Source organism: Mesoplodon bidens (assembly GCF_964165515.1).
Source record: "Mesoplodon bidens genome assembly, chromosome: 5".
NCBI classification, from domain to species: Eukaryota; Metazoa; Chordata; class Mammalia; order Artiodactyla; family Ziphiidae; genus Mesoplodon; species Mesoplodon bidens.
Window position 1 is genome coordinate 106,422,316 of NC_138161.1, and position 23,076 is coordinate 106,445,391.

The 23,076-nt window shown below is 38.3% G+C and overlaps 1 protein-coding gene across 3 annotated transcripts in view; it reads left to right on the plus strand.

Annotated features, from left to right (window-relative positions):
- The first annotated feature begins 612 nt into the window (after positions 1–612).
- The window catches only part of CCDC50 (coiled-coil domain containing 50), a 66,559-nt gene continuing 44,095 nt past the window's right edge, over positions 613–23,076 (plus strand). Inside the window, exon 1 of one of the 3 annotated variants that reach the window (XM_081235174.1) lies at positions 613–794. In XM_081235174.1, the coding sequence (XP_081091300.1) occupies positions 746–794 (49 nt within the window). In that variant the 5' untranslated portion in view covers positions 613–745. The remainder of the gene's footprint in view (positions 795–23,076) is intronic. The other 2 variants (XM_081235173.1, XM_081235175.1) reach the window with 2 other exon arrangements.

Consider the following 23,076-nt stretch of genomic DNA (forward strand, 5'->3'; position numbering starts at 1 on the left):
TAGAGGTTTTTAACGCCCATGTATTATCTTTCCTCTAATCCCAGGAGGCAAAGAGTGCCCGAGAGAGCCAGTCTCACAGCAAAGCATCCTGTGGTAACAGCTCACAGAATGGGGACTACACCGGCGCCTGTAACGACTGTGTTTTGGGGGACCCGTGCGGCGTTTTTGAGGAAGCCTTCAGGACACAAAGCCCCACACCGACAGACGCGACCCTCCGTCGGGAGAGAGGCAGGGCGCGGGGGCGGGGGCACCGCCGGGCCCCAGCCTCGGGCGCGCGTCACTCGGCACAAAGGAGACAGCAGGGAGGCGGCCGCGGGAGCCGATCTGCACTCGCCAGCCACTCGCAATTGCGGTTACAGACCTGCAGTTCCCCTCCCCCTCCCCACCCAGGCCCGCCCGCCCGCCCGCCGGCCTTTCTGTCTCCTCTCTCCCTCCGTACCGGCCGGCCCGGGTCCATTTCCGGGCTCTGGGTATTTGGTATCGATCAGGGCTGGGGGCGCGGGAGCAGGTGGCTGCGGCGGGGCAGCTGGGCCGCCAGCCTGCTGCGCCGGGGCCCGTCTCCCGCCGCCTTTGTCGCCAGTCCTTGCCCGGCGGCCCGCTCTGTCCTCTGGGCCCACGCGCGCTGCCGGCCGGTGTTTGCGCCGGGTCGGGCGCCGCTGCTGCTCCTGCTGCGCTCCGGGCCGCGCTCGGTGCCGCCGGCCGCCGGGAAGCGGGAGGCGAAGGGCAGCCCGGAGCCTGGGCCAACATGGCTGAAGTCAGCATCGACCAATCCAAGCTGCCGGGAGTCAAGGAAGGTAGGGGCCGGGCTGTGGAGCGCGCGCCGGGGCCCCTCCGGCTCCCAGCCCAGCGTCCCTCCCGGCGGGGGCGTCGTCTCGGCGGCCCCATCGGCTCTCGCTCGGCGCCCACCTGGTGCCGGCCCGCCCTGGCCGGGAGGGGATTGAATTCAGGCTCTGCTGTGGGACCTTGGGCAAGTCACTTTCGTTCTGAGCCTCAGTTTTCTCCTACATAAGGAGATTGTGGGAGAGAGGTCTGCACCACCCTCATCAAGTGGTTGTGTAAAGGTTCTCGGGAAGAGAAATGCCCTTAGTGAATGCTCCAGAGCTGGGTACATCTGACTTATTTCTGTTCCTAAAAATTCAGGCCCAGTCTAGCTAAGTTGAAGGCTAGGAAGTGGGGAGGGATTGACGTTCAGTTCCTTGTGGAGCCTTTGTTTTGAAACTTGACTCTTCCCTCCTTCTGTCTACTTTTCCTAGCCCTGCGTCTGGCTGGCTGACTTTCCCACCTTCCTCCAGGTTTAAAAGTTTAGTCTGGGCACTGCCCAGCGCGAGCAGCGGATGGGAAGCTGCTATAAATAAGCATTTTCTCACAAAAAGCACTAAGCAAAGGGGAGCAGGGGACTCACTGTGACCTTGATTTTTACTGGCTCCGTATACTGAGGTCCAGAAGAATCAAGATTGATTAGTATTGGTCTGGCTTGGCTTCTAGCAAGTAGCCCACTGACTTCTTGTTCCTCGTCTTCATCCAGACCAAGTATTTTTTTTTTTTTTCAGCTGAGATCTTGGGTACTGGATCGCCTTATCTTTAGTGATCTTTGGCTGTTATTTTGACCTTGGGCAGCATGGAAGTCCCAGAGTGCTATCTGGGCTTGCAGAGATTGTCTTTATAGTGGATGCTATTTGTTTCAGCTGACTCTTGTGGTCTTAGTTGTCTTGGGAATATGGAATTGAAAATAAGAATCTTTGCTTTCTTGGAACTGCGTGTTTCATTGCCAACCTGATTTGATTCAAAGGGGCTTGTGTGTGCTCAGGCTGACCCCAGAATCCGAAGAAAGCTTGATTGCTTTATGTCCCAGAGCTCCAAACACTAGGCGATTTTATGTAGAATTTTTAATTGGGCTGGGCCTGTCCTGTTGTTCCTGAAGGATGTTAGAGCTTAAGCCTGAGATTTTTATCAAACAGTGGTTTTCAACCTTTCAGTTCCTAACCTGGCTTTGGTGAAGATTCTGGCATTCATATGTAAATGAACTTTTCTTAACACTGCCAAGTCTGGAGCCTGAGTGATAGGAAAGTCAAATTTACACTTTGAAAGTCCAGGTCTTTGAGATTGTCCTTAACCTTTATGGTATGGGAGAGGGAGGGGGAGGGGGAGGGGAGGAGGAGGGAGAGATGTCTCTAGAGAAAAAGTGATCCTTGTGTAGTATGTAGTGCTTCCTTGGGGGAGGATGAGGAGTAGGATGAGAATTGGAGTTCAAACACAGCCTTAATATGTAAAGTATTAGTCAGGTAGTGCTAAGATTTTACCCAGCTCCCTATATGTCAGTGACCTGAAACAAACTTGAAACTCACTTTCTGTGCATGCATTTATATTACTCTTAGGTCTTCCGGTTTCTAACCAAGACATGAATGGTTTATTCTAGTATATTCTTTCTTAAGGGTTTCAACAAACACTTTCCATCTGTAAATGCAAAATTTTTCCATTGCTAAACTCCGGAGTTTAACACATTTGGATTGCTTTTATTTTGCACAACATGGTGTTTGGCAGTCGGGTTTACATGATATGGTAAAGTGATAAGGAAATTTATGTGGCTGTTTCATTAAGTTAGAATTAAGTATTGATTTACTTTGAAGGTGGTCCGAAATTTTTGAGAAGATTATTGTCTTTGTAAGCATCTGATTTTTCTAGTTCAAAGATCATCAAAGGAAGTGATACACTATACTAGGAATGTGCTAATGGTGGTGTGGTTTTTGATCTGGGAAGTATTCACATCGAATAAAGTGTATCTTTCCCTAATAGAACTCTTAATTATGGCCAGTTGCTCCCTAACGATGTTTCTGGACCCTAATTAAAGAAAATAAAGTTGGTGTCCATGATTGGGTAAAACATACACAAACATTGAGACTTCTTAATACTGAAACTCCAACTCAGTTTGAAAAGGAAGCTTAGTAATAATTTGCTTAATATTCTGGCACAGATTTTTAAACTCCAGTTTTAAAAATCTGTCTCCTCTACTTCTCCTATCAATCTAAACCTTTATATACAATTACAATTTGGGATCATGGGGTAGATTCCAATAGAGATTGAGAAGAATAATGCAGTGGATGTCTGTCCCTTCTCACTGCCCTTTTCTTTAGGAGGGGATGGGGAGCCCTGGGACTTTTGTTGTGAACTTCTCAACAGAGGTCATGGGTAGCAGCTGACATCAGGGAAAGAGACTATTTGAAAACTTTTTTTTTTTCTAGGTTAAAATCGAATGCCTGCTTATTTAGTTTTAAGATGGCCAAAGATAATCGTCATTTGGGCAGACCTTAAAAAAAAATAACTACAGCAGTATTTTTACTTTGGGAAATCTCTCTTAAAATAGGAGACAAAGGGACATGTGTGAGTTCTTATGCAGTGAAAAGAATTAAGTCTAACTAAATGTCAACACACATCATTATTTCTGGTTTAAAACCATATTTGGAACATCTGAATACTTTTTATAATGGAAATACTGTTGCCATTGTTTAGTAGTAATGCTTTATTTCTTCTGAAACGTTTGAGGCTCTCTGCAACAAGATTTGAAATAATTCTCAGCCACTTTTTTATTAGTAGATGTGTAACTCAAATGCATCATGCAATTTGTGAATGCTAGACAAAGGTATTCTCAAATAGACAAAGGTTCCAACAATATTCCAGAAGTTTTTTAGTTTAGATCAGAGCTTTACCCCACCCCCCAAAAAAGAGCACTTTTCATTAGTTAACGAGCTTAGAGTTTTGGTAAATTTTAGCTTCTTTGTTGAATGTTCTTCCTGAAACCGCAATCCAGACTCCCCACTTTTTTTTGCTCTCTCCAGTCTGATTCCCATCTCTCTACTTAGTTTTAATTGCTCACCAATCACTAATCTTGCCCTTTCCCCCATCTAACAGAGGTTTTACATTACCTTAAAGTTTTGGTCTGAGTGTTGTAGCCTGTCCATCAAAGCCATTTCTAGACCCTTTAAAGTTTATTAACTCCTTTGCAGTTTTTTAGTCATTAGTGTTTTCCCACTTTTAGCCATTGAGCACTTATGTATCAACCCTCCCATCTTCTACCAGGGCTAACCTTTTTTCTTTCCTTTCAGCAGTAAGAAATTTTATTATGTGTTATATATCCTTACTGTCCTTCAACTGGAAGTTTCCACCATCTCCAAAGTTAGTTAACTCTGTGTGTGTGCAGGCACGTGTGCACCTGAGTGCAGTCACGATTAGCATCTGAAATTGGTGCACTTGGTAGAGACATTTCTTGAAATAAAGGTAGCTAGCTATTCTGAGAGCAAATCCTTTTTCTTTAGTGAAAGACAAAAGTTAATACATTTTCAGAAATATGCCTAGAAAGCACTGATTCATTTTAGGTCCAGGACACCCCAGTGGCATAATGGGGTAAATTAAATTAATGGCATAAATCCAGAACTTTAAGGTGAAGGATACAAAATTATGTCTGGTGCAGTAAGTTAACCAAGTAGTCCCAGAGATCTAAAGCATATCACACGCGAACGCACACTAGGTATCTAATGTGATGGTGGTCTCTGAGAGGTGCATTATCTGGCTCCAGGGCAAACTCACTTTCTGTTTTCTTCAAAATTCCACAGCAGTTTTTTTTTTTGTTGTTGTTGTTATTGTCTTTTAATGAGACCTCAGCTAGATCTTGAGTTAGGAGGTTTGTGTCTTGCTTTTCTTTACCCTCATCTGGCTTCAGGTCTTTCACATAGCCAGCAAAGATTCAGCAAATATTTGAATGTGTGAATGAATGAATGAGTAAATCATGAATACTAGATGCTCCCTTTTAGTTTAGGAATCCTCTCTCTGGCATAATTTCATATTCCTTCTCAGAGCATAAGCTCTTTTTTTGTATTTTATTTTATTTATTTATATATTTATTTTATAAATTTATTTTTATTTATTTTTGGCTGTGTTGGGTCTTTGTTGCTTCATGCAGTCTCTCTGTGGTTACAGCGAATGGGAGCGACTTTTTGTTGCTGTGCACGGGCTTCTCATTGCAGTGGCTTCTCTTGCTGCAGAGCACGGGCTCTAGGCACACGGGCTTCAGTAGTTGTGGCAGGCGGGCTCAGTAGTTGTGGTGCACGGGCTTAGTTGCTCTGTGGCATGTGGGATCTTCCCGGACCAGGATTTGAACCTTTGTCCCCTGCATTAGCAGGCGGATTCTTAACCACTGTGCCACCAGGAAAGTCCTCAGAGCATAAGCTCTTAAAGGGCAGAGATAATGCCTTTTAACCATGGGCATCATGTATCTTAGTGCTGCTATTAAATTTATAAAAATTTTAATCTATTTTTCTAATGTTTTTCCTTCTCTGATCTTCGCTGTGGTGGAGACGCAGTCCTGTAGAGTTCAAAGAGTTGTTGTAAAGAACCCTTGAAATACCATACGTGCACCCAGAATGCCTCTCACATAAGGGAAAAAAACATCTTTCAGTTTATTGCTATATGCAGGTATGCAGTACCTTCTTAAATGAATCAGTGATTTTTAAAAAATGAAATAGCTGTTAATTGTAAAATAAAGATTATCTTAATGATTTGAGAAATGCTTTTTTTTTTTTTTAACAAGTACATAAAGGACAACTTCTCCCTTGTGGGAAACTGTAAAGTTAATTGCTATTTTAAAAAAAGGATCTCAGAGTAGAAAGCATTAAAAACCACTAATCTAGGCCAGCCAGATTTTCCAGATGAAAATCTGAGAGCCAGGATGGGAAAGTGAGTTGTATCAAACCGCTGAGGCTAAGTATCTAAAAATTGTCACATGGGGCCTAGAATTAGAAATGTTCAAAACTGAGTATTCACACAGCTCAGTCTTCCCTGCTCTCTCCTTTCCCACCTTCCCCTTCCTTTCCTGTCTCCTCCCTTCCTCTCTCTTCCTTTGTTCCCTCTCCCTCGTCTTCTCTTTCTTTTAAATTATTCTGTAGATGCATAAGAATCATTCCTCATGTATTTCATTAATACTGTCATTTAAAACAGTGGAATAAAAATAATGAATGACAAAACAATTCCAGAGATTTTTCTCAACTTATTTTAGGGATAATGTTTGATATGAATGTTAATGAGTTAACATAGGTTTCATTTTATTTTTTAATTAAAAGCTTTTTTTTTTTTTAGGTTTTTATTTCGATCCAGCAAATGAATTACTGGATGAACTACAGGAAGTCATACTCCTGCCTCAGTGTTTTTTTTCTACCTAGAAAATGCATTTCTTCTCTGGTACACTCAGCTGAAGGGGCTAATGTTTAGAGGCTTGGACATTTTAAGAAGTTTAAACATATTAGGGAAATAAAGAAAGCCATAGGCTATGGTCTTTTCTCTAGTTCTTTTCAGGAACATAAGAGTTTTGATTGAGATAAATGAATTTTTGCCTCAGTAACAAAAAAGCAGTGTGCTACCACAAAACTTAAGTAAACTCTGCTTGAAATCCCAGTTCTCTAAGTACAGGAGTGTATTTTAAAATTAACTAGCCTGGGCTTCCCTGGTAGTGCAGTGGTTGAGAGTCTGCCTGCCGATGCAGGGGACACGGGTTCGTGCCCCGGTCCGGGAAGATCCCACGTGCCGCGGAGAAGCTGGGCCTGTGGGCCATGGCAGCTGGGCCTGCACGTCCGGAGCCTGTGCTCCGCAGCGGGAGAGGCCACAGCAGTGAGAGGCCCATGTACTGCAAAAAAAAATAAATAAATAAAAATAAAAAATAACTACGACCTATAAAGGGAAAAAATAAACCTTATCACAACTACATTTGCAGTTTCAGATGTAGCCACTGGAAGGGCTATTGGGTTAATGTTTATAACTGATGACCTATTTAAAGCTGTCCTGTGCTTCAAACCTGTAAAATTAGGATACCCTAGATCCTAAATAAGACCTACAAAGGAACATTGGTCTTATATACATTGGGAATTATTTAGATTATTTATTCCCAGATGTTTGAATTTAGAAACCAGTACAAAAGAGTTCCTAGATACTACTTTTAAAAGGACACGACAAACATGCATACTCAAAAGAACTATTTTTTTGGTCATTATTATCAATAAAACACATAAACACACACATTAAGATATGTAGGTCTTCACATAATAGTTGGTAACCATACACTGACATAAAAGCATTGAAAACTTTCTGATAAACCAGAACCAATGTAAAACCAGTCTTGCTTGTTGTATATCAGTGTTTTTTTCTTTTTAGTCAAATTCATTGATGTGTAATTCATGTACAGTAAAAACTCATCCTTCTTAGTATGCAGTTCTGAGTTTTGACAAATGTATATAGTCTTGTACCCACCACAGCAATCAAGATACAGAACAGTTACATAACCCCCAGACTGCTCCACCCTTATCCTTTTCCCCACCTCCACCAACCGTTGATGTATTTGCCATCGCTATAGTTTTGCCTTTACAAAAATGTCATATACATGGGATCATCCAATAAGTTGCTTTTTGAGTTTGGCTTCTTTCACTTAGCATAATACATCTGATATCATGTGTGTATCAGTAATTTTGTTCTTTTTTATTGCTGAGTTCCAGTGTATGGCTGTACCACTATTTGCTTATCCATTCGCTGGTTGACGAACATTGGGGTGTTTTCACTTTTGGTGGTTATAAATAGTCTCTGTAAACATTTGTATACAGGTTTTTTTTTTGCGGTGAACATGTTTTCATTTCTCTTGGGTAAGCACCTAGGGTAGGATTACTGGGTCATATGGTGAATGTATGTTTAGCTTTATAAGAAACTGCCAAACTTTTTCAAAGTGGCCTGTACCATTTTGCATTCCCACAAGCAATGTATGTGAGCTACAATTGCTCTGCATCCTTGTCTGCACTTTACATTGTCAAGATATATATTTTTTTAATTTTTAACTATTTTTTTAAGGGTTTAAATTCTGGTTTTGTTGTTTCATAGCTGTGTGATCTAAATTTTAACAGTGTAATATTATCTTATGTGGCTTTAATTTGCATTTCTCTAATGACTAATGATTGGAGCCTCTTTTCTTGTGCTTATTTCCTATTCTCATATCTTTTGTCAAAGGAGTGTGTGTTCTAAGCTTTGCCTTAAAAAAAAATCAGACTGTTGTCTTTTTATTGAGTTTTGAGGGTTCTTTACATATTCTGAATTCAAGTCTTTTATCAGATAAATATTTTGAAAATGTCGGTGGTCTTTAAACTTTGGTGCAACATTAGGATGATGTGGGGAGCTTTGCTATAAACATATTCCTGCCCTACTTGATATCAGCTGAATCTCTTGGAGATGATCCCAGGAATCTGTAGTTTTTTATATCTAGATTATACTCTTGGACTTACAATAGACATTTGGAACATATGACTAAGAATACTGTGTCCACCCTAATGCAGGGATTGATCCTACCCTACTCTAATTTTTTTAAGCTTTTGCATTGGCAACTCATTTCTTTATCAGGGTTAAAGAATGGGCAGCATTTTTTTTTTCCTTTTAGTAATTGAAATTAGTTCCTCTAAGATAGGGGTTTGCAAACTATGGCCTATGGGCCACCGCTTGTTTTTATACAAGTGAGCTGAAGACAGTCTTTACATTTTTTAATGATTAAAAAAAGGAAGAAGAATGTTTTGTGACAGGTAAAAATGATATGAAATTCAAATTTCAATGCCTAAAGTTTTGTTGGAACATAACTTTGCTCATTTGTTTACATATTGTCTGTGGCTGCTTTCATGCTGCAGATGCTGAGATGAGTGTCATTGTAACAGAGACTATGATCAGCAAAGCTTAAATTCTTTACTATCTGGTACTTTGTGGAAAAACAATAATTTCTTTGGGACCATTTCAGTGAAACCATTTTAAAAACTTCCCTATTTAATCTTTTTTGATATTTCAGTTATCACTATGAACATTTATCAAAACTTTTCTTTAATTATAGTGGTGCGCTGTCAGGGACTATTATTGGCTGAACTCGTGTAGCATGTTTGATTTTTGTAGTGACTTTTAAAAGTACAGGCTTACATCCTGATTTTTATTTTACTTTTTTTTAAGAAGAAAATGTGCTCTCCATATACATTTCTAGGGACTTCACAATTGATTGTCAAGGTAGAAATCTTATGTAAAGTAAGAATAATCCATATGCCAGCTCTGAGTAAGGATCTGTGGGGCTTTCATGAGTGAAGTGCATGAGTAAACAAGTTCAACTTCTAAAAAGTTTGCTTATGATTCTTAGCTTGTTACTTGTTACTGGCTCTCTTCAAAACATGTTACGAATATATGCATGAATCTTCATTCACTTTGTCACTTTGTCTTCTTGGAAACTTGTATCAGAAGTACCTAGGTTGATTAACCACTAAACTTTGAAGGCTTAGTGTGTGATGGGCATTTCTAGTCCTGATACAGCTTCTCAATGACCAAACACCAGGGGAGTCCCCACTGGACTTTTTTGGCTTTTATTTTTCTAATGAGTCATAAAGACTGAGTCACTTTCCATTAGCATTACTCCAGGACTTTTAACTGCATATAGTAAAAGCACGAATGACTTACAAGGATATCTTTCCCTCTTCATTGCCTCCCCATCAATGAATTTTTTTGCCTATTGACTATATAGAGGAGTCCATGATTCACTTTAGGTACTAAATTCACTAATTTTTGAGTAGCACTTCCCACCAAATACTTTAAAATATTAGCTTTGTCTTTCATATTATGAAATTCAGCAAAATACAGAATGTTACGGTTGGCAAATACTTTCAAAACGTTTTTATTGTCTAGATGGGAAACCAGAAGTAGAGGAAGAGAAACAAGGAACTTGATTAAGATTCATATCCTCTCATCTGCACGTTGAGTTTGGCCTGACATCTGCCAGCAGCTATTTTGGAAAGGACTGTGCACTCTCAGTGTCTGCATTTACAGATCACTTTCTGGCTTTGCTTACAAACGGTTCCTTATCCTGCCAGTGATTGCTGGATTCTAACTTGCCATGTCTGCTTCTGTTGTTTTCCCAGTTTTCCATGGTCAGACCTCATTATTTTAAATTGGGCTTTAGTGTACCCATGAAGCATTTCTTCTTTTCTTTTCCCCTTGTAAGTTACCCCATTAAAACTCCACAGAGCTAATGTTTGAAAGATCATTTTGGCTATGTGTGTATATTGGAGGGGACAAGCTGGAGGTTTAGAAAATGGTTAGGGAGCTATTATTGATAGACTCCAGTTTACTGTGCTTTTTTTTTTTTTTTTTTCCTGCAGTACGCGGGCCTCTCACTGTTGTGGCCTCTCCCATTGCGGAGTACAGGCTCTGGACGTGCAGGCTCAGCGGCCATGGCTCATGGGCCCCGCCGCTCCGCGGCATGTGGGATCTTCCCGGACCGGGGCACGAACCCGCGTCCCCTGTATCAGCAGGCACACTCTCAACCACTGCTCCACCAGGGAAGCCCCGAAAATTCTACTGTTAATTAGTTAGTTTTCTTTTTGTTTCCTGTTTATTGGTTCTCCCCATTTATTCCCCCTGAATGTGGAGAATGGGTGTTGAAAAGATTTGTGCAATTGAAGGGAGGTAAGAAATGCACACATTTCTGATTCCTACTTACTTGGCTGTATGTAATATAACTGTCATTTTCTTCATCTTAAATAGAGTAGGAGGCTACCATTTTACTCTGTACATTTCTGCTGTGTATCTTTTAAGGAATTGAGCTCCTCCTAGAATTATTTTGCAGTATTTGCTCTTGTTTACTGATACATTAAATAATTTGTCCAGATTGAAAGCAAGCTTGTATAAAATTTAACTTAAGCAGACTGACTTCTTTGGAAAGGGAAGTACTTTGAACCTAGACTTGTTAAGCCTTGGTTTCACATCTCATCTTTCCTACTCATTTGATGTAAGGACTCAGAAAACACTCAATATCTCTAAGCTTCACTTTCCTTATCTGTTTATTGGAGATAATATTTACTATGTCTAACATATGGACTTTCCATGAGAGTTAATTGAAGAAATGGATATGAAAGTATTTTGCAAAATGCGGTGTTATGCATTCAGTCTCAGTGATATTACTGTTCAAGTTACCCTAAAGTACTCCAACTTCTCCTTTTTTCCAGACCATTGTTATTTGAGCCCTAATCCTCTGCATGGTATTTCCTTCTATACTATCTAAATATAGTATATTTCTATCCTCTCACCATCTCCCCAGGCCCAACTCAAATGCTGATTCTTTGTTAAGTCTACCCTGTTTCTTTCCTGTGTATCTCTTTAACTTACTTCCTTAAGCAACATGTCTCATCCTCTGTATTGGTCTGCAAGCTCTCTATCAAGACAAGACTGGTAGCTGACTATCTCAGTACTTCTTGGGGATCCTTACACATAGGAGATACTCCAGAAAACTTGTCAGAGTATCTGACAGCTTATGTTCAGTGGGCAGACTGACCTGAGCTAACTGAACTAATGACACTAGAATAAGAGCCATGATTATTTGCATGAATTCACTGGGATAGGAATAGAGGATTAGAAGCAATCGCTTTTACTTTTTGTTGCATGAAATTTCCCCATCTATGAAATGTCTGTAGGGGACTGATTGGTGTTAAGGTTAACTCAAGGCCAAAACACAGAGTAGGCTCCTTTGGAAGCAATGATTTTACCTGTTTATGGATTGATTTTAGTTAAGTAAGACCCTGTTCAAGTGTGTACATTTTCCAGGATTGTGATATGGTATCATTTTGTTGCTGTTACTAAAGGATTCAGTTAGTTTCTTAGATGGTATTGGATTCTATTCAGAATTTTTATGTTTACTGTTTTCTCCTTTAGATTTATTTTTAGGTAAAGGGGTCAAGGTTCTTATAAAGTTTTAACTAAACAGGTCACATGTAACATGTATTTTTTTAAGTTCTTGATTATAGAGGTCCTGACTGTGAAGAATCTGAATATTTTGAGTTGGAAACTAAAAAGATGAATGTGCAGATTATAAACCTGGTATGGTTTATGATCAAGAGAGGGTGGGAAAGCGTGAGCAAAAGACCTCAAGAATTTTTGCTTTGGGGGTGGATATGTTTAATTCATACTTATTTTAGGATGGTTTTCTAAATTAGGGCATACTGCTTAGTCTCTTTCAGCTTCATATGGTGTATTAGAAGTTAACACTGTTTTAAAAACATACAGTGCTACAAAAACCAATTTATACTTCTAGGTAGATGTAGCAGTTTTTAAAAATCATCAAAATGACTTTGAATTCTTAAACAAGTGAGACAAGTGAATCAATTCTCTAGAGCAGAAAAGTATTTGGACAGCTTGTCTTCCTGTTCACAGATGCAGGCTGCCCCTGATTTTCTTTCACTTCCTCTTCAGGGGAATTACATGATAACCAAATATACTACAGGATAACCAAATATACTATACTGAAGCCAGCTTCAGTAACAATACATAGAGAAATCCAAGGCATTTAGAACACATTCTAGTTGAACTTAAATTTGGTGATCTTCAAGAAGACTTCTGAATATTGAGGGTGTTTGCTTTCCCAGACTGTACTCTGTTCATCTGGCCCCAGGTTAACCTTTTAGTAAATAGTACAGTCCACAGTTGCATTCATTGGACAGTAAATGATAACATGGTCTCATTTTACCATGATACTGAAGGCTCTGTGAGAACTGCTAGTTGAGACAGGATGTCTACCTTTTTATAAGTCACTAGATTGAACAAAAGGTTACTTTAAGATTTATTGGTGGTTAAGGCTACTATACATAAAATATGATGGATAAAAGCAGATGTTTGCCATTTTGTATGGTAGAAATGGTAAAACCAACAACAGCAATGAAGAAAGCAATATTTGGTACAGGAGAAAGTTAACATAACAGTCATCCTGTATGGATAGTCTTTTATATAGGCTGTGGTTATGACGTTTTAGATGATGTGTTTGTATCCAAGAGACAAATATATATTACTTATACTGAATCGACTAAATTTCATACTACCCTATATCTAAGTTGGAGGAGTTCTTAAAAATAATTTGGACTGTTTCCTTATAGGTCAGGACACTGAGGTTCTGATTTGGAAAGTGACTTGTCAAAGGTCACTTGGTGAGCTGTTGACAGAGCCAGAACTAAAATTCTGACCAGTATCTGGAATGAAGAACTGGGCTGTTTGTACTTCAACCTGTTTGTTCCTTATATGCTACAATAAGGCCATTATATTTCTATAAATTGGGAAAGAGATATCTACATTTCTTATAGTAAGATACCAAAATGCCATGTGGATTTGGCAGAAAGCTTTTACTAGCGTATTCAAGGAACAGAAATTAGGAAAATTCATCTTGTTTTAGACATGCTGTATTTTAAATTTACACGTTAATATTTTGTTTAGATTTTGATGGCTGCACTTCTTCTCAACAGTCTACTCTCCTACCATTCTTGATGGTGATACTTTGATGATTCTTCTATTTTAGTAAATTATAATTACATGACTTTCACATAGAATTCTACTTTGCTTTCTAATCCTGGACATTCAACTGAAAAAAGTTTGGAGTGGTGGAGCTTATTAAACATTCTAGACACATTGATTTCCTTTTAACTCAGGTGCACAATGCGTATGTATAGCAAACATGTTCTCCCTCATGAGAAAACATATGAAGTTAGAAAGAGCTATTGAAATGTAGTCAGCTGTTGATTATATTGTAATTTCTTGCCAGGAAACATTTCCATACATTCATAAAAGGAAGTAGTGATTGCTTATTCCATTATAGATTCTATACTACAGAAATGATAGATCTGTATTAATCAGGGACTTAGTGGGACCTGACTAAAAGAAGTACTTAATAGAAAATAAATAATTATAAGAATCCATTAACTCTGATGATGCCAGTAATAATTGGAAGTTCCATTTATTGAACTTCCTTTTACTGAGTGACAGATGTTTTCTCTGGCCCTTCACTTACCTAATTTAGTCCTCACAACATTTATCCTCATTTTGCAGATGAGGAACCTGAAGCTCAAAGAGATCAAATAACTTGCCTAAGATCTTTTAGCCAATAAGAAAGCAATATTTGAATCCTGATCTGTATAGCTCCAAAGTTGTTTTTTCTTCTCTGAAATACTCTTTAAACATTAGGCAAAATCCAAATCAGAACCATGATGCCATTTTATGTACTCTGTTCACTTTTGTATTGTTGAAGAAATCTCAGCTTCTTTCTTATTGGAGTTTATTACTAAACTTCAGTTTTTGCTTCTCTCTTCCCATAACACTAACTGAGTGTCCAGCCTTCTTTGGTAATAGAGAACCATCAGAAGTTCACATCTAACTATAATACCACAAAGGTGAATACAGGTTTCTTTCTCAAAAAGAAAAGAAATAAAGTAAAATATCCCCTCTGATGAACTGCATGGAGAATCAAAGTGGTTGACAGAATCCCTTCTTAAAATCTATGCACAACTCCCTGTTATCTGCTTAGGAAGTTTCTGGGTGTACTCTGGAACACAGGCTTGTTTTTTCCAGTTTGCTGTTGGTTCATTACCTTCTTCTGTATAGAGTATTTCTAGGAGATGAAATCTGCTTTTAATGTAAGCCTGCTTGTAAGAGAAATCTCCTGGTCTTCTGGGGAGGCATTCCCCTAGTAAGTGTAAAAACTGAGTTGATCCTAGGAATGTACCCATGATCTCAAGATACCTTTTAGAAAAACACAGTCTAGTCAGTAAACATAACCAATTATTGAGCATATGGCAGCATATCAGAGTAGAATTCCAGAAATCTCAAGACTTGCCCATTTATTTTATGTGCATACTTTCAGATTTACATTATCCAAGATTACTGGAAATGAGTGTAGAGTTCTGACAAATGGTTACCACAGTGGAACTGTGAGTGTTGCAATTTGCTTTATGGGAACAAGATGGTAAGAGAATATTTTTCCCATACCTACTTATCCCATGAGCAATTTTTTAAGTTTTTTTTTTTAATTTTGAGTATTACTGTGCTCTCAATCTTTTGAAATTGAAATGAGTTTACGAATCCTAATAAGAAAGAAAGTGCTAGCTAAAGTATCTACTTGCAGAAGAGAAGTTGAAAGTTCAAAGATAAATAGAACTTGCAGTAGCTAGTACTTAAGGAAACTTGTCATATGAAGCCAATAAACCAAAATGGTTTTTCTTCCCTTGGTGTAAACTTGTACTTAAGTTGGCTTGATGTGATCTTTTGGGTTTTAATGGGCATGACTGGGTTTATCCTGCAGAGGTTTAAGGAGATGGGTGGCTTTTCTTTCTAGGCTAAGGCAAACAGAGAAACCAAACCATTTGAGGGCTGCCAAACCATCTGAGGGCTTAAGTGCCAGGAAAAGTGCCATTCAAATAGAGGGACAGAAGGTCGGAGTTTCTTTAGGGATACATGGGGTGAAAATAAAAGAAATAAATTTTTACTACCAGGATATTCATAGTGGAAAATTGCTTTGAAAAAATTGTCTGCTACTGCTTGTCTAAGGGTTTTTACCCTTTTGAAGACCCCTGTGGTTATCAGTGGCCTATTGTTTTCTACATAGAAGGTTTATCTCCATCAGAATAATTTGTGAGTACTTTTCTTAAAAAAGAAAATTTCCTGCAATGCTTAAGTACTTACAGTTGTTATTATTACTCTCATATTACAGGGGAGCAAATGTAAGTGATATTAATTTGTTCAAGATTATTCATCTAGTGAGTGTTAGAGCCAGGATTAGAATCTAGGTAAGCGTACTCTTGGTTATACTGTAGTACCTCTGTATGCAGTAAGTATTCACTGAATATCTCATTACCAATGCTCTGTGCAGTGTACTACAGAATTCTAACACTGTTTAAGAGTTTCATTTTTTTGTAAGTGTAATTTTGATAGTCATCTTTCTATGTTTAATTATGAAATTTTATAAATCTATTTAGAAATCAACTGAATCATTTTAAAGCAGGAGTGCTTCCTTTTTAATCATTTTTATGATAGTAAGAGTAATTACATATTTAACTGCTGTGTAAATTCATATATTCCTGAATTATTCTGAAGTGGAACACCCATGTAAAATATAATTGTTCTTTAAGGAAGGTACCAGAGACAGTACTTTTAGGAGAAGACTCCTCTGATTATGATCGGTTTAATTTTACAAGCCAATTGAAATTCACAAATGCATAATTTGCTAATGAGAATCCACAGTTCTTTGGTAAATGATCTGTAAGGTATTAGAGATCTGGTAGGTTATTCAGTAGTAGTTGTATTTCACAGAATCGAATTCCCTTAACTATATTGAATTAACAGCTCACTTTCCTTTCCAAGAGGATATTTGTTCACTTTGTTTCTGTGACTGTATCTGCACAGTGGTTACTTGATAGATGTACAACAACTCTTATTCTTTTCAACCGGTTGAGGTTAGCAAAACTACCACCACCTTAAGGCTGAGAAAAAAGAAGCATAGGAGAAATAATGCACTCTGAAGTTAAATCAGTAGCTACTACAAGGCTAAAAATATATTCAGGACCCTTGGTTGTCCATACTGGCAAAGCGAGTTATATCTGTTGGTTAAAATATAAATATGCATTCTCTCTCTCTCACACACACACACGATTAAAATGGTTTTAAATGCTGCTGAGTGGTCCAGTTGTCTAAATTGACACTGTCCTTTCTGTCATACTGTGATTATTGTTTAGGGCAGTGTTGTCCAACAGAACTTTTGTGAAGGTGGAAATACTCTGTATCCCTCACTGTCCAAAATGGTAAGCACCAGCCCCATAAGGCATTTAGCACTGAAAATGTTTTTCATGAGACTGAGGAACTGAATTTTTATAATTTAATTTTGGTTAATTTAAAGAAATAGCTATGTGTGACTAGTGGCTACCATATATGGTGTGAAAAAAAATTTTGTGACCCTAGTGGATAGAATAATGATGGTTGGATAGAACATACAGATTTGGTTCAGTTTAGGGCAGTCTTTTCTAATACATGTTCCATCCAACATTGGACCATGTGAATGCACCTCACTTGGGGTTTTGGAGAGTTGTAATTTTTCTTGGGTAACTTTTTTCTTCTGTTACTGCCAACACAAAAAGGTTTGGCTTCAAAGCACCAGTCCATAAAGTTTATGCCTGTAGCCCAGGAAGCTTGTGAGGTTGTTTGTGTTTGTGGGTATTTTTAATCATTTATGAAAACTTGAGTCAGATATTTCCTAATGGAAAGTCTTATCTCTATCCAGCAGTTCTACAAGGATGAGTAAAAACTGCTGTTTCCACCCTGCTACTTTTCTTCCCTTTTTTTTTTTCAGTATTCCTCTCACCCTCAGTCTTTTACCCTGTCTGATGGAAATTTCTGACTCAGCCAGTTTCACTTTTCCAATAAGTTACCCAGTTACTCTGTGGTCTCTGATAATGATGCAGATGGTCTGTGATATTAAAGTAGTACTTCTGATTTGAGGACTTATATTATCTCAGCATTTTCAAAACCACTTGCCTGCAATCTAGTGTGTCTGTGGTTAGCTATAATATATCTCCTTGCCAAACAAGTGGTTTGGGTTACTGGGGCTTTCATTTAACTTGAATTGGGGGGATTAGGGGGGAAAAAAAGCTCAGGAACCTATTTTGATGAATTGCATCAGAGTTCAATGTTGGGATTAAATCAGTTGTTTTGCCTTTTAAAATGTCTCCTTACTGAGCTCAGTCTTGTTCTTTTGTTGAAGGTGTGTGCGTATGTTTGTGTGTATGTAGACACGTGTTTAAAACTCATGCTTGAACTATTGAGTTCATTATATAAACTATTATATATTATATATATTTTAATATATATATATATATATATATAATATATATATATATATATATTATATAAACTATTGAGTTCATTATATAAACTATTGAGTTCATTATATAACTCAGTGTTTTCTACTTAAGTTCCAACATGGTGGCTGAACTTGCTTTCGTGTTTGGTACTAGTAAAACATTTCTCTCCAGTCAGGAACTGGTGTTATTTCTCCTTTACAATAATGAGGACTGAACAGCTTTTCATATTTCCCTGATTGCGTTGGTTCTCAGGAAAATCAGATGCAAATTTGGGGTCTTACGCAGACTTTGTTTTTGTTAGCATACATTTTTCCTTAAAAAAAAAAAACTTATTCTCTAACCTTAAGGAAACAGTATAATTAAATTGAATCCATAAACATTGCTACTGCAACTTATTTTCTCCTGTAGTAAATATTTGCTGCTTCACTGTTTCCATGCTTAAATTAGATTAAAAACATGTATTTTTTTATTATAAAATGTTATGCAAGGGATTATAAATAATAAGATTCCATTTCATGTTAGATAAATTGGAAAATATAGAAATGTTTTAGAAGGAAAATAAGCTACATTATAGTCCTACAGTACCTGATCAATGTTAGGATTTTGATGTTTATCTTTTCTAGTATTTTCTAAATAAAATTTAACTTGAAAAATCAAGTATTTCAGCTATAGTCAGTGTACACTATAGAAAGGCTCAGAAATCAGCCCTGGGCTCTGCCCATATCATGGCGAGTACCTTCAGGACTTCACCTGTGCATAGCCTATATAATATGCTATGTGGATGGTCATCTATGGTGTGTATAAAACAACAGACTGAAGAGTACCAGTGGTTTTTACAAAACACCCACATACACTGTAGGGAATGTGAGTGCACTCTGAGGCTGGAACTAGGACCAGGGATGATATCTATAGATTGGCAGGTTTTGTCCTTCCACAGACCATTTTATAGTTACCCGAAAGGGAACTGTGTTGAAAGGAAGTGGGCTTCCTGTGGTTAAATATTTATGAGGAGTCCAGATGATTATTTGGACAAGATAAAGCTGGACTAAACAACTACTCAGACCCTTTCTGATAATCAATTTCTATAATTTTAAGAAAGTGATGAATCAGCACCTTTTTATGAACAGTGACTGAAATTTAGAAATATTTGAGGAAACTTGGGAACCCAACCTGTCATCTAGGGCCTTATTATTTTCAGAGGTATTTTGGATTAAAGCCTCTTGATGCTCTAAGACATTTTAGACTTCTAACCAAGGTGGTGACTTTAGCAAATCAGATATTTGGTAGAACTTTGCAGAAAATCCTGGGTTATACTGTTCTGGTCTTTGTGGAGCTTTTTATGAAAAGGGGAGCTTTCTATCATTTTGTAATGTTGATGGAAGGATAATTAACCCTGAAAATGTCTTTCTGTTACTAGATTTCTCAGGACTTTTCTCTCCTCCTACTTTTTTTTTTTTTTTTGGTTCTGTCATCCTTGACTTGTTTTTCATTCACCTTTTATTTAATTTATTAACATTTTCTAATTTTCAGGACTATTTGGCAGCCTGCAACTATAGAGGACTTCTGAGGACATGAGCCCATTTTATCAAACAAATAGCTCAGGGGACTAGCTCCAGATTCTGAAAATTCATGCCAGCACCTTAGCACACAGTGCATTCTGCTTTAAAATGCCACATACATCCTATGTACCCTGTCAGGCTGTTTAGCTTAATAAACATGTCCTCATGTATACAGACATTTTTCATAGCCCTGGGGTCTAATCTTGGAAATGCCACATATTTAACTATGTGATCCTTGGCATGTTATTCTAACTTTCAGAGCCATTTTGAGTGATGTACTTAATTGTCCTCTAAAGGAACCAAGAATTGACCACCTGCCTGAGTGTACAACTTTTCTAGGTGTTCTAGGAGTCTATCAGGTAATTATCCTTTCCATTATAATACATCTGAAATTTGGGGTGTTGGGAACAGAAACCCTTCACTGTCATTTAAGGCATTGTGGGTAGATGTGCAGCTTCTTAGCTTTGTTTAGGTAAGCTGGAGAATGTGGAAATGCAAGATTTCATGGTGCATCATTTATACTAGTCATCGTTTTTCTCAGGAGCCCTCCTTTCCACAAGGATTTATTTGAAAACCATCATCCCAGGCATTGAAATAAATATTGGAGAGAAAATGATCCATAAGATTTTTCCTACCTTTCAGGATCTTGAATGTATAATGGGGAAACAAATGAATACATGTATTTATATGATTAGTTCTCCAGTGTTATATTTACTACATATTATGAAATCACTGGGGGGAAGAAAAGCATAAGTAAATCTGCTGGGTGTGTGAGAGCATCAGTTGTGATGGTTTTGGTTCTGTGTCCTATAGGATTGGATTAACAGAGAAGTAACATTTGAATGAGGTTTCTGAAGGTTGATTATGAATTTTTTGAGAGTAGAGAGGAACCGCTGGCAGATAGAAAAGGGTTCTTATGTCCATCATCTGTGTAATGGTGACCAAACTTCCCTCAGACTTGCAAGACTCCCCAATTCTCTGTGTTTCACACCCACGCCAACCACCCAAGAAAAACATACACCAAAACCAATAACCATAAAAATCCCCAAACAATTGAAACAGTGGTTAATGATGCCCCAATCATTTGTACAATATATGGAATGAAAATCTATGTCTTTCATAAAAGAATTGCAGAAATCTGTGTGTACTTTGTGGGTAGTTTAGTAAGGGGGGATAATTATACTGAGAATAATAACTATAGGAAGGTGGATCTGATTTAATTATTTTATAGATCTGTGCTCAGAAGGCTCTTCTATCTCCCAGACAGATGGAGTAACCATAGTATATTGGAAAGAACAGGGCATTTGGAGACTTGATCAGAAAAGTAGCCCTCCCATTGGCTACTTTAGGAATAAAGTAAATGAATATGGAACACCTGTGTTGTTTACCTCTTTAACATCAGCCAAAATTAGCTGCCACTCTATTTCCTCTGTCATACTGTATTTCAATTTTGTTCATTTCAACAAGATGAAATTATAGACACTAAAAGTCAGAGAAGGATCAAAGGTTACCTTTCAGTTATGCTTTATCCCAATAAATTAATTGCTCAAACATTACTTGGGTATTATTCTTATTGTTTTCAGCTTTCTGCCTGAAAGTGGGAAATTTCAGTTGTCAGAGTGACCACAGGCTCAGAGCTGTGTTTGTTGTTTTGGGGCTCATAATTGGGGCAGGTGGTTAGCAGAGTGTCTCCATTCCATAGCTGAGCATCTCTAAGAAGCTCCCACTGATGGTGGTGGTGATGGGGTTGGAGACTGGTTTTGGTGTTGGTATTAGTGGTGGTGATGTTGACATCACCTTAGTCCCTATATATAAACTTTCCTGGGGCTGAGAATGTGGAAGATTTGGCATTAGGCTGAGGTCTATTCACAGTTTACCTGCATCCCATTTCTCTTCTACTGAGGCAGTTTTATTAAAGCTTTTAATAAAGGGAAGAGACTTCTTTAATCGAGTAGAGAGACATTTCTCTTGTAGGGCAGCAGACAAAGGCTTAGGGGTTTTACCTATGTTATCATTTCTTAGTTAAAATTGTCTTTAACAACTCTGAGACACATTAGTCTGAATTCATTAATACTCTCTTACCAAGGGGAAGAAAAGCCATTGATTTTGGATGGAGATGGGGGAAAGTGGTTAGATCCCAAAGGGAGATTTTCCTTGGAATTTCCCACTGCAGTTACTACCTAGGGTTTTTCTTATAGGTCATCTATGAAATACTGTGCAAAATTTTTTTGTCCTTGCTTTTCAGAAGTGAACACAGGCCAAACGTGATAGCTAGAGACTTCTTCTTGGGAGATAGTGAGACCAAGTAAACTATGTCCATTTTTATTGCTCTGTTTTAGGACCTTGGAACCCACCTTCTGAACACATGTACCACCCTTACCTAAATTTTATTTCATCCTCAATTTCAAATAACCTAATGCATATTTGTATTATTTTAATTAGTATTTAATAATATCACTCTTTTCTGACATACTTAAACATAGACCCATTTCTTCTAGGAGTTCTTTGAGCAGAAATATTGGAGGCCAGAAGAGCTCAGGTTGGTTTGCAATTCATTTGCTCATTTGTTGGGTTATCTTGGTCAAGCCAGTTTATTTCTCTGAGCCTAGTTTCCTCATAAATAAAATGAGGATATTGATAAAACCTTCAGACCCTCAGACAGTTAGGAGGAATAAGTGTGAAAGTACATTGTAATCTACAAAGTGTTATATCAATGTCAATTGCAGTTGCCTATCATTACCAAACTTTTCAAGACAAAATCTGTGTCTGGAACATCTTCCTCATTCATAGAGGGTGTTTCCATGTGTACAGAAAAAAGGAAAGTAAGCATAAACCCAGCTCTCAAAGCAGTGAGTATGTATTCCATCTGCTACTAATAGCATTTACACTAAAACAGAATAATTCACAAAATTATACCAGAACATAAAAGGCAATACAGACACAGTTGAAAGAAATAGTTTCTAGTGAATGTATTAGTAATCCAGGCTTTTTTTTTTTTTTTTTTTCTTTTTTGTACGCGGGCCTCTCACTGTTGTGGCCTTTCCCGTTACAGAGCACAGGCTCCGGACGCGCAGGCTCAGTGGTCATGGCTCACAGGCCCAGCCGCTCCACGGCATGTGGGATCTTCCCGGACCAGAGCACGAACCCGCGTCCCCTGCATCGGCAGGCGGACTCTCAACCACTGCGCCACCAGGGAAACCCAATCCAGGCATTTTTATGTGGGAAGAAGCTTGCTCAGTTTTCATAGCAATTTATTTTCAGAAAGTTTGGGGATGTGGGTAAAAAAATGACAAAACAGGAATGACTTCTTCACTCATCTTCTAGTTTGTATAGAGTTAATTCGTCCCTCTGCTAAGAACGCTCACCACTTCTGCCCTAGGAGTTTTAACCTTCCTTTGAGGTTGGTTTTGTATGTTAACTACTTTAAGCTTTCCTGATACAGCTCTGCCAAGTCACCCGCACTCCTTATACCTACCCCCAGTTCATAACAAGCACAACTGCTCCACTTTTATGCCCTCAAGGAATTTTCTATAGGTCTTTATAACCTTTATTAAATTTTATATCATGCTTATTTACCTTTCTGTCAACTCCACCTCCCTGATGGCTTGTAAATGACTTATTCCTCCTAATAATAGAATTTAGCAAATGTTTGTTGAATAACTGTGTTTACTAGGTGCGTACTATGCCATTTGTTTATTGAGGGGGATCCACAGATGAATGAGAATCATCTTTCTCTTCAAGGAAAATAGGTGGGAGGTATATACATCCTACTTCCCACTCCTGAGACTTGCTTGCCTTCATATAAACTA